At 51.2% G+C, this 11,902-nt stretch overlaps 1 protein-coding gene across 1 annotated transcript; it reads left to right on the top strand.

Annotated features, from left to right (window-relative positions):
* The first annotated feature begins 338 nt into the window (after positions 1-338).
* On the top strand, positions 339-11,341 carry LOC126985193 (titin-like). The gene is made up of 4 exons (XM_050839749.1): positions 339-453; positions 1,156-1,260; positions 1,807-7,574; positions 10,264-11,341. The coding sequence occupies exons 1-4, from the start codon at positions 339-341 to the stop codon at positions 10,384-10,386; spliced, it is 6,111 nt and encodes a 2,036-aa protein (XP_050695706.1). The 3' UTR covers positions 10,387-11,341.
* The last annotated feature ends 561 nt before the right edge of the window (positions 11,342-11,902 follow it).

Raw genomic sequence — 11,902 nt, 5'->3', positions numbered from 1 at the left:
TACTTTTTTTATTTTGAGTAGAAATAAAAAAAATAAAAAACGGTGAGTGCAGATTAACACACACACACACACACACACACACACACACACACACACACACACCTCAATTTAGCAGCGGCGAGTAGCGGCCTTATTTTATTAATTTATTTATTTATTTATTTTTTATTTATTTATTTATTTATTTATTTTTGTACTCTTTATATTGCCCTTGAACCGTGTCCTCTGATGAAAAAAAGAAAAAAAACATGCACTCGTATAAAAAACCTCTTAACCACTCTCTCTCTCTCTCTCTCTCTCTCTCCACAGCGACCGTCGACTACCTAACAGATGAGGAGAACATGCTACCCCGTGCTGGAGCCATCACTGTGGGCGGCTTGGCGGGGCTGGTCCTCGGGGCACGGCGGCGGGGCGGCTTCATCAGGAAGGTCCTCTACACCTCCACCGGCGTTGTCAGTGAGTGGAGGGAACGGTGGATGTGGGAGAGGAAGGATAAAGGGAAGGGTGGAGACAGGAGGAGAGATGGATGGAAGAGAAGGGGAGGAGTTGGAGAGAGGAGAGTGAGGAGGAAAAAGGGAGAAGGAAGGGAAGGGGAGAAGGAGAGAGGTGGAGGGAAGGAGAGAAGGGAAGGGTTGGAGGGATAAAGAGGAGAGAAGAAGGAGGAGGAAGGAGGAAAATGGGAAGAGTGAAGGGAGGAGAAGGAGAGGGAGAGAGAGAACAGAAAAAGGAGACATGGAGAAAGGGAGAGAGATGAAGAAAGGAGAAGAGGTGGAAGGAGGAGGAGGAAGAGGAACAGGGGATGAGTGAAGGGAAAAGAAGAGAAGAGGAGGAGGAGGAAGAGGAACAGGTGATGAGTGAAGGAAGGAAAAGGGAAGAGATAGAGAGGAAGGGAGGAAGGAGAAGAGAAGGAGGAGGAAGAGGAATAGTGGAAGGGTAAAGGGAGGAAGGGAGGAAGAGGAACAGGAGATGAGTGAATGGAGGAGAAAGGAAAAGACAGAGAGAACAGAAGAGAAGAGGAGGAGGAGGAGGAAGAGCAGAGGTAGAAGAAGGAGGAGGAAGACAAAAAAGAGGAGGGTCAGGAAACACAACAGTCACCCATCACAGACTCCAGCATCCTCACTCCCTGCCTCTCTTACTCCCCCCCCTCCCCCCCTACAGCTGCCGCCTCCCTCTGCTACCCCCGCCAGGCCTACGCAGTCTCCCAGCAGCTGTACGGAGCGGCCAAGAACTACGGGGCCATTGGATATAACTTTGTGGTCAGAGGTGTGTGGTCTCTTGTTTTTGTTGTCTGTTTTCTAGTACTATTCAGTTTATTTATTTATTTTATTTTATTTTATTTATTTATTTATTTATTTTTTATTTTTTTTTATTTATTTATTTTTTTTTTTTCTGTGTGGTTTGGGAAGTTTGTTTACCTGAAGAGAGTGTGTGAAATATTTGGTTGTTTTTGTTGTTGTTCTTCTGTTTTTTCTTGTTTTCCTGCTTTTTCTTAATCTATTTCTTCATCTTTTTATTGCTTGTTTTCTATCATCATCTCCTCCTCCTTCTTCTTCTTCTTCTTCTTCTTCTTCTTCTTCTTCCACTACTTATGTGCTTTGTGTTATGTGAAATTAACTTGAACTGAGTATAAATAATTTCTTCTTCTTCTTCTTCTTTTTCTTCTTCTTCTTCTTCTTCTTCTTCCTTTCATATTCCAAGGCACCTTCTCTACCACAACTTCTTATGTGCTTTGTGTTATGTGAAATTAACTTGAACCGAGTATAAATAATTTCTCCTTCCTCTTTTTCTTCTTCTTCTTCTTCCTTCCAGTCAAGCCACAGTCCAAGGCACCACCACCACCACCACCACCAGCAGAGGCACCCAAGGAACCAGAGAAGGAAGGTGACGCCAGTGCCACGCCCCCTGCCACCCCAGAGGACGCCCCCCCAGCCCCTGCCGATGCCCCAGAGCCGCAGGGGGCCGAGGTAAGGAGTGCCGCTGCTCTGACCCTCCCCCCTGGCAAATCCCTGGTTGACACATTAGTAGAGCAGGCCAGCGATGTCACTGTGTGGGGCTTTAGACTAACCGATAAGGGCAGTGCCGCACCCAGGGTCACACCACAGGACAAGCCATCAGTGCCGGAAGGGTTTGGTAGCGTTGGCACTGGTGATGGTGGTGTTGTGAGTGCCAAGGTTGTGTTAGGGGAGGTTAAGGAAGGTGGAGAGAAGGGTGGAAGCATAGTGGAGGAGGTGGTGGAGGCTGTGAAGGAAGGAGCCGTGGAGGTTATAGAGAAGGTGGAGGAGGAGGTTGTCACTGTCGGAGAGAAGGTCGCCCAGGTGGAGGAGAAGGTGGAGACAGCTGCGGTGGAGGTGCTGACGCCTCTGCTGGGAGAGGAGGTGGCCAAGGAGGTGGTGGAGAAGGTGGAGGCAGTGGTGGGGGAAGCTGTGGAGAAGGTGGCAGAGGTGGAGGAGGGAAAGGTGGCTGTGGTGGTGGAGGAGGCAGCCAGAGAGGTGGAGGAGGGGGCAGGTGTAGCGGAGGAGGTTGTGAAGGAGGTGGAGGAGGTGGGAGAGGTGGAGGAGGCCCTGGAGGTGGTGGAGAGGGTGACGGAAGCAGTGGAGAAGGCAGCGGAAGTCTACCCTGCCGTGCCTGCAGCGGAGGTGGAGAAGGTGGAGGAGGCGGTGGAAGGAGCAGAGGCAGTGGTGGAGAGCATCACGGAGGCAGCCAAGGAGGTGGAGGGGCTGACGGAGGAGGTGAGGAAGGAGGCGGAGAAAGTGGAGGAGGCAGCAACGGAGATAGTGGAGAGTGCAGAGAAGAGGAAGGAGGTGGTGGAGGAGGTGGTGGAGGCACTTGAGGTAAAGGAAGAACAAGAAAAACAAGAGTCCAGTGCCGTGGTGGAGACACAGGCGGATGTTCCACCACATGAAACCCAAACAGAAGTGGACACCCCCCCTGTGGCACTCCCCAGCCCTGCAGTGCCCCAGGAGAAGGAGGGACTCTTTGACAAGCTGGTGAACCTCTTCAAGCCAGACAAGAGTGCCAGGGAGGAACAGCCTGGCACTGAGGTGGAAGAGAGTGCCAGTGTTGCCAAGACTGAGCCAAGTGGAGAGCCTGAAACTGCCAAGCAAGTGGAGGTGGAGGCACAGCTTAAGGAGAGTGAGGGGGCCAGTGTAGTGGAGAAGGTGGTGGAGGCTGTGAAGGAAGGAGCTGTGGAGGTGATGGAGAAGGTGGAAGAGGAGGTGGAGGAAGGGGCCAAGGAGGTTGTGGAGAAGGTGGAGGCAGTGGTGGAAGAGAAGGTGCTGGAGGTGGTGGAGGAGGGAGTGGTCGCTGTTGGAGAGAAGGTTGCTGAGGTGGAGGAGGTGGTGGAGAAGGTGGAGGAGACTGCAGAGAAGGTGGCAGTGGTGGTGGAGGAGGGGGTTGTGCAGGTGGTGGAGGAGGCCCTGGATGTGGTGGAGAGAGTGAGTGGAGCAGTGGAGGAGGTGGCAGAGGCATTCCCTGTAGTGCCGGCAGCAGAGGTGGAGAAGGTGGAGGAGGAAACAGCGGCAGTGGTGGAGAAGGTGGAGGAGACTGCAGAGAAGGTGGCAGTGGTGGTGGAGGAGGGGGTTGTGCAGGTGGTGGAGGAGCCCCTGGATGTGGTGGAGAGAGTGAGTGGAGCAGTGGAGGAGGTGGCAGAGGCATTCCCTGCAGTGCCTGCAGCAGAGGTGGAGAAGGTGGAGGAGGAAACAGCAGCAGTGGTGGAGAGTGTCACAGAGGCAGCCAAGGAAGTGGAAGGGCTGACAGAGGAGGTGAGGAAGGAGGTGGAGGTGGTGGAGAGCGAGAAGAAGGAGGTGGTGGAGGTGGCAGCAGAGGTGGTGGAGAGTGCAGAAAAGAGGAAGGAGTTGGTGGAGGAGGTGGTGGAGGCACAGGCTGATGTTCCACCACAGGAAACCCAAACAGAAGTGGAGACCCCCCCTGTGGCACCCCCCAGCCCTGCAGTGCCCCAGGAGAAGGAGGGACTCTTTGACAAGCTGGTGACCCTCTTCACCAAACCAGACAGGGATGCCAAGGAGGAACAGAGTGCCAGCAAGGCCACTGAGGCGGTAGAGGTGGAGAAGGTGGAAACAGTGGTGGAGGAGGCTACAGAAAAGGTGGCAGAGGTGGTGGAGGAGGCAGGAGAGAAAGTGGAGAAGGCCCTGGAGGTGGTGGAGAGAGTGCCTGAAGGAGTGGAGGAGGTGGCTGAAGCATTCCCTGCAGTGCCAGCAGTAGAGGTGGAGAAGGTGGAGGAGGCAGCAGCGGAGGTGATGGAGAGCAAGGAGAAGGTGTTGGAAGAGGTGGTGGAGACACAGGCGGATGTTCCACCACAGGAACCCCAAACAGAAGTGGACACCCCCCCTGTGGCACCCCCCAGCCCTGCAGTGCCCCAGGAGAAGGAGGGACTCTTTGACAAACTGGTGAGCCTCTTTGCCAAAGCAGACAAGGATGCCAAGGAGGAAGAGGGTGCCAGCAAGGCCACTGAGGTGGGAGAGGTGGTGGAGAAGGTGGAGACATTGGTGGAGGAGGCTGCAGAAAAGGTGGAGGAGATGGGAGAGAAGGTGGAGAAGGCCCTGGAGGTGGTGGAGAGAGTGCCTGAAAGAGTGGAGGAGGTGGCTGAGGCATTCTCTGAAGTGCCTGCAGCAGAGGTGGAGAAGGTGGAGGAGGCAGCCGCGGAGGTGATGGAGAGCGAGGAGAAGAAGGTGTTGGAAGAGGTGGTGGAGACACAGGCGGATGTCCCACCACAGGAACCCCAAACAGAAGTGGACACCCCCCCTGTGGCACTCCCCAGCCCTGCAGTGCCCCAGGAGAAGGAGGGACTCTTTGACAAGCTGGTGAACCTCTTCAAGGATGCCCCAGAGAGTGCCAAGGAGGATCAGCCTGCCAGCAAGGCCACTGAGGTGGGAGAGGTGGAGGAGAAGGTGGAGACAGTGGTTGAGGAGGCTGCAGAAAAGGTGGCAGAGGTGGTGGAGGGAAAAGTAGCTGTGGCAGTGGAGGAGACAGGAGAGAAAGTGGAGGAGGCAGCAGGAGAGAAGGTGGAGGAGGCCCTGGAGGTGGTGGAGGAGACAGTGCCTGGAGCAGTGGAGGAGGCAGTGGAGGCATCCCCTGCCGTGCCTGCAGCAGAGGTGGAGAAGGTGGAGGAGGAGGCAGCGGAGGTGGTGGAGAGCGAGAAGAGCGAGGTGGTGGAAGAGGTGGTGGAGGCACAGGCTGATGTCCCACCACAGGAGAGCAAAACAGAAGTGGACACCCCCCCTGTGGCACCCCCCAGCCCTGCAGTGCCCCAGGAGAGGGAGGGACTCTTTGACAAGCTGGTGAGCCTCTTCAAGCCAGACAAGGATGCCATAGAGAGTGCCAAGACTGAGACAAGTGGAGAGCCTGAAAGTGCCAAGCAAGTGGAGGAGGGTGAGGGGGTCAGCCTGGTGGAGGAGGTGGTGGAGGCTGTGAAGGAAGGAGCTGTGGAGGTTATAGAGAAGGTGGTTGAGGTGGAGGGCAAGGTGCTGGAGAAGGTGGAGGAGGGGGTGATTGCTGTCGGAGAGAAGGTCGCCCAGGTGGAGGAGAAGGTGGAGACAGCTGCGGTGGAGGTGTTGACGCCTGTGCTGGGGGAGGAGGGAGCCAAGGAGGTGGTGGAGAAGGTGGAGGCAGTGGTGGGAGAGGCTGTGGAGAAGGTGGCAGAGATGGTGGAGGGAAAGGTGGCTGTGGTGGTGGAGGAGGTGGCCAGAGAGGTGGATGAGGGGGTAGCCATAGTGGAGGAGGTTGTGAAGGAGGTGGAGGAGGTGGGAGAGAAGGTGGAGGAGGCCCTGGAGGTGGTGGAGAGGGTGACAGAAGCAGTGGAGAAGGCAGCGGAAGTCTACCCTGCCGTGCCTGCAGCAGAGGTGGAGAAGGTGGAGGAGGCGGTGGAAAGAGCGGAGGCGGTGGTGGAGAGCATCACGGAGGCAGCCAAGGAGGTGGAGGGGCTGACAGAGGAGGTGAGGAAGGAGGCGGAGAAGGTGGAGAAGGCAGCAGCGGAGATAGTGGAGAGTGCGGAGAAGAGGCAGGAGTTGGTGGAGGAGGTGGTGGAGGCACTTGAGGCAAAGGAAGAACAAGAAAAACAAGAGTCCAGTGCCGTGGTGGAGACACAGGCGGATGTTCCACCACAGGAAACCCAAACAGAAGTGGACACCCCCCCTGTGGCACCCCCCAGCCCTGCAGTGCCCCAGGAGAAGGAGGGACTCTTTGACAAGCTGGTGAGCCTCTTCAAGCCAGACAGGGATGCCGTAGAGAGCGCCAAGAACCAGGCTGAGAAAGAACCTCAGAGTGAAGTCTTAGAAAGTGGTAAGACGGAACAGATTACCGAAACTCCCGACACTTCCATTCCTTCAACTTCCGTCACATTGGATACTCAAGACACTGAGGCTCCTGTGTCCGAAGTTGAAACCAAAACAGAACCTCCAGAACCAGTGACTGAACCCGTCGGAGAACCTGAACCTGATGTCACACAGAAAGCAGAAATAGAAACCACTGGAAAATCTGAAACTCCTGAAAAATCTGAACCTGAAACTACTGAGAAACTTGTGGGTGAGGTAAAGGAAACTGAGAGGCAGGAGGCAGTGGAAGAGAAGGAGCAGGCAGTGGAGGAAGAAGCAGGATGGGTGATGGTGGAGGAGGAGAAGCAGGAAAAGGTGGAAGAGGCAGCAGATGAGAAGCTTCAGTCTGTTAGTGAAGAGAAAGACTCAAGGGCAGTAGGGCAGAAAGAGGAGGTTCCAGAAAAGAGCGGGGGACTGTTTGGGCAGCTAGTGAGGTTGTTTACTAAGAAGGAGGAGCAGCCAGTGTCCAGTGATGTAGTGGTGCCACAAGAGTCTGTCCCTGCCGGGGGTGTGCCATTGCCAGGGGCGGGGGAGGGGAAGGGGCTGAGCACTGGCACTCTTGTGGGGGAGGCTGAGGCCCTCCCTGCGGCACTGGCTAAGGCTGAGGACGCGGTGAATGTTCCTGATGTCTCAGTTGTTGCAGAGGACACAGCCCTCGATGTCCCACAGGTCACTGAGGACACAACACAAGTGCCTGAGGCCTTACCCATCCCTGAAGACGCTGCTCAAATTTCAAGTCTTCCAACAGTTCCTGATGCCCCACAAGTTCCTACAGACACAGCAGAGTCCCCTGGTGCTCCATTGGTCCCCGGGGAAGAGGCCCCTGCTGCTGCACCAGACACAGTGGAGGCTGTGTCTGGTGAGCTGCCAGGCCTCGCCCAGACACAGGAAGGCGTGGTGGCCAGCACAGAACCTGCAGGGGAGCCAGCACCTCCACCACCATCACCACCACCACCAGCAGTAGAGAAGAAGAACCTGTTTGATAAGCTTGCCAGCCTCTTCCAGAAGGAGGAGCAGCAGCAGGAGGCTCAGCGCCATGAAGCAGCAGCAGAAGAGGTGAAGGAGGCCACTGAGGGAAGTGAAGCACCAGCAGCAGTGCCTGAGAGCCCTCAGGAGGCCACTGCTCCCACTGGCAGTGATGTGCCAGAGACTGCTGTTGTCGCCACAGCAGGGGAGGAGGAGCAAGAGGCTGCCCCGGGCGCTGCAGCTGTGACACAACCACCGCAGCCCCTGCCGTCCAGTCCCCAGGTACAGTCTCCCGTAGGTGGTGTGTCAGGGCAGCAGCCTGCCGGGGAGGGTACAGGTGAGGCAGTGGCTGCAGCAGACACACAGGCAGCCCCTGGCACACAGCCCCTCACCCCACCAGAGGCAGCTGAACCTCTCATAGCAGAAGCAGAGCGTTCAGGTACTGCCAAAGACACACCTGAGCCTGGCCCTGGAGGAGCGCCCTCTGAAGGCAGCCAGCCAGACATCACCAGCCAGGACAACACACTCATTGTGCGGGCCAGTCCCAACACAAGCGGAGTAGAGGCACGGCCTGAAGAGCAGCGGCCGGCGGGGGTGGCGCTGCGGCCCGCCTGGCTGAGGGTAAAGTCTGAGCCTGTCGCTGTCTGTTAACGCTGCCTAGTGGATCACACCCCACACTGCCTGGCTTAGGGCTGTGCTTCATCCTGTGGTTGTCTCTCACTCCTAACACGGGCTGTATGACGGAACTGTAGACTAGAAAAGGCGTAGGAACTAGTTACACATTTTTCATTTTATTTATTTACTGATTGATTGTTCACACGTTTAATCTTGAGGGTGTGTTACGAATCTGTCTCACTCTAGAATTAAACTTAGCCACTACCACATGAAATTCTGCCTCATTAAAAGGATGCAGGTGTGAACGTCTAAACCGTATCCATTAGCAGGGTGTGAGTGCCCCATAGTCTGAGCCTCTTTTTGGACCACTCATTCTCGTGGGCCACACAGTTCCTACCTCATTGGCACAGCATACGTAGAGGCATAGTCTGGGTGAGCGGCATGAGATGTAGTGGGTGTGACTGGGTGTAGGGGTGGTGGATTATACTGCACCTTTCCATTAGTACCTAGAACAATACTTTTGGGTGGGTCTTAGGGCCGCTTTCAGTCATTTTGTTTGTTTCGATCGTTACCAATGGTGGCGATCGCCGCTATAGTATTTCCACGTAAAACTGGCCGATGGGGTAGTGGCGGCTGCGGGGTTAGCCTAGCCCCGCACCTTGGCACCCACTCTCAACACCTCTCACTTCCTCTGCAGCCCCCACTACCCCATAGGCCAGTTTCATGTGGAAAACTATTGCGTCGATCGCTGCCATTGGTAATGATCAAAACAAAGTGACTGTGAAAGTGGCCCCTAGATAGTCAGTGTGTGTGTGGTGTTTGGGTTGTAAGTGAAGATAAGTACGTAGTGTGGTTTTACAGTGGAAGCAGAGAGAGAGCGAAGAATTTTACAGTGGAAGCAGAGAGAGAGAGCTAAGAATTTTACAGTGGTAGCAGAGAGAGGGAGTGCGAAGAATTTTACAGTGGTAGCAAAGAGAGAGAGCGAAGAATTTTACAGTGGAAGCAGAGAGAGAGAGAGCTAAGAAAGATCTACCTCCATGTGTCTTGCCTATGATGTTTAGTGATTTCCTTACATACGAGTAACGTTGCCAGATTGTCGTACTCAGCTGATTATATTTCCCGACTTCCTACCCCCAACTGTCTTCTGGGCTCCGATAACGAAACTAATTTATAGTGATCATTGAGAGTTAGATTCTGATGTTTCTTGGCAGTAGTTAGGCGTCAGAAACCAGTAAATACTATGCTCTGAGTACGACAAGCTGGCAACAGTGCATACGAGTCTACAGTTAGTCAGTTTGTAGTTCCTGTGGGGTAGTTTACATAGCATCATAACAGTGTGCCTTCTGATTCCCATGCCCTTATTAATCCCAAAAGTGTGATTCTGGACTAATTGAATACTAAAAAATGATAACACTTCATAATCTAATACTGAAGAATATAACCTAAATTTAACTCACTAAAAATTGGATAAACTAACCTAAACGATATACTGTAAGACACATATATACAGGTATCATGTGTATAGAGATGTATGGTATGTATGCCTGTATATTAATGCCTGACTATACTAAATTCCACCAGTTTAAATAAGGTTGAATATTGCAGGAAAAACACAGTCATGACCATACAAAATTTATTACGAAACACCCAAAATTTCCAGCACACAACAGAGTAATGTCATTTTTTCTTCCATCCTTAAAACTGAGAAATGTCAATTCTTTTTCCTTCTATAAAACAGAAATGTCAATCCTTTCTTTCTTCTATAAAACTGAGAAATGTCAATCCTTTCTTTCTTCTTTAAAACTGAGAAATGTCAATCCTTTTTCCTTCTTTAAAACTGAGAAATGTCAATCCTTCCTTCCTTCTATAAAACTGAGAAATGTCAATCCTTCTTCCTTCCATAAATCTGAGAAATGTCGATCCTTCCTTCTATAAAACTGAGAAATGTCAATCCTTCCTTCCTTCTATAAAACTGAGAAATGTCAATCCTTCCTTCCTTCCATAAAACTGAGAAATGTCAATCCTTCCTTCCTTCTATAAAACTGAGAAATGTCAATCCTTCTTCCTTCCATAAAACTGAGAAATGTCAATCCTTCCTTCCTTCCATAAAACTGATAAATGTCAATCCTTCCTTCCTTCCATAAAACTGAGAAATGTCAATCCTTCTTCCTTCCATAAAACTGAGAAATGTCAATCCTTCTTCCTTCCATAAAACTGAGAAATGTCAATCCTTCCTTCCTTCCATAAAACTGATAAATGTCAATCCTTCCTTCCTTCTATAAAACTGAGAAATGTCAATCCTTCCTTCCTTCCTCAACACTCGAGTAATGCCGTTCCTTCTCCTTCCTTCCTCAAGACCGAAGCTGAGGTAGTGCAGGAAGGGAAGGACGTCATCGTGAAGCTGGACAAGCCAACCCCGGAGAAGGATTTCGGACAGAGCAACCCCGAGGACTCCGACATGTACACCACCAGGGGCTAGACTGTCGATAAACTCAATAGGCTCGGAAAACACGACTACACGGATATGGGGAACTGCAACCATGTCTACCACGGATAATCCAATGTCATCTAAGTGTCCCTCTTTTTTTTATTTTGACCATTAGTGAGAAGGGGCTGGAATAGACTCGGTAAACTCATTAGACTCGGAAAACACTACAACTACATCACATAATTTAGTGTATATTTAATTTCTTCCATTTTGACCATTAGTAAGAGAGAGGAATACAGCTGAAGACAAAGGTAGTAAGCTGGTTGTGTTAAATTAAAGGTATGTATTTCTACCTGTTAGAATAAAAGAGGATTACCAATCATGATAAATTTAGGTTATTCGATAAGTTTTTATGTATGTTTGTTTCCCCCATTAACTAGTGTGTGTTTTCTCCCTCTTTAGTGCAGACGAGGATTTATTTGTATTAGTTCGAGTGAGGCAAGTGAAAGGTTCGTGTGGTGCTTGTAAGGTCATCGAAGCAGGTTCTTGGGTCACATACTACTAATAATAATGGTAATAATGACATAGATAATTTCTGGCATGCAACTGAACAGGAATTACAGTTTTAAGTCAGCCAGATATTCACGCCAGTCCATATCCAGTTACGATGTTTTTTTTATAAGACTGAAGAGTTATATATCACAAACCACTTTCTATATGCATTTCCAAAGCTGCCAACTGAACAGGAATTACAGTTTTAAGTCAGCCAGATATTCATGCCAGTCCATATCCAGTTACGATGATATTTGTAAGCCTGAAGAGCTATATATCATAAGCCACTTTTTATATGGATTTCCAAAGCTGCCAAAAATACCATCAACTTGGACTCAGAAACACGTCCACTCTTAAGTCCTAGCGTCATCCAGGTGGCCCATGTGCTGCCATGCCTCATACAATGTGACGGTTGTATATATATATCTTGTTAATAATGTGTATCAGAGGTATATGCAATGGTTTTCCTTAACCTTCATGTAAACGGAAATAAAAAGAAGTCTAGCATCCTAACATGATAAATCTCACCATCATTAACCCGGTAGCAGCGACGGGCCAAATTTGTGGCTTTACCGTGTAGCAGCGACGGGCCAAATTTGTGGCTTTGCCGTGTAGCAGCGACGGGCCAAATTTGTGGCTTTACCGTGTAGCAGCGACGGGCCAAATTTGTGGCTTTACCGTGTAGCAGCAACGGGCCAAATTTGTGGCTTTACCGTGTAGCAGCAACGGGCCAAATTTGTGGCTTTACCATGTAGCAGCGACGGGCCAAATTTGTGCCATGATATAAACCCCCCAAAATAGACGATACATAATCTGATCACAAATGCTTTGATATATATATTATGAAATGGTTTGTGTGAGGGGTGATTTTTTCTCATTTCTCTCGCTTGGAGGGACCATTAAGAAACATGATCCCCGCTGCTACCGGGTTAATTGGGACCTGGTGATGCCTAGGTCTATTGCACAAAAGGTAAGTAAGACCTATATTCTCCACCATCTTGACCTATCTTTCGGG

The sequence above is a fragment of the Eriocheir sinensis genome, chromosome 59, assembly GCF_024679095.1.
Source record: "Eriocheir sinensis breed Jianghai 21 chromosome 59, ASM2467909v1, whole genome shotgun sequence".
In the NCBI taxonomy this organism is placed as follows: Eukaryota; Metazoa; Arthropoda; class Malacostraca; order Decapoda; family Varunidae; genus Eriocheir; species Eriocheir sinensis.
This window is presented reverse-complemented; position numbering and strand designations above follow the sequence as displayed.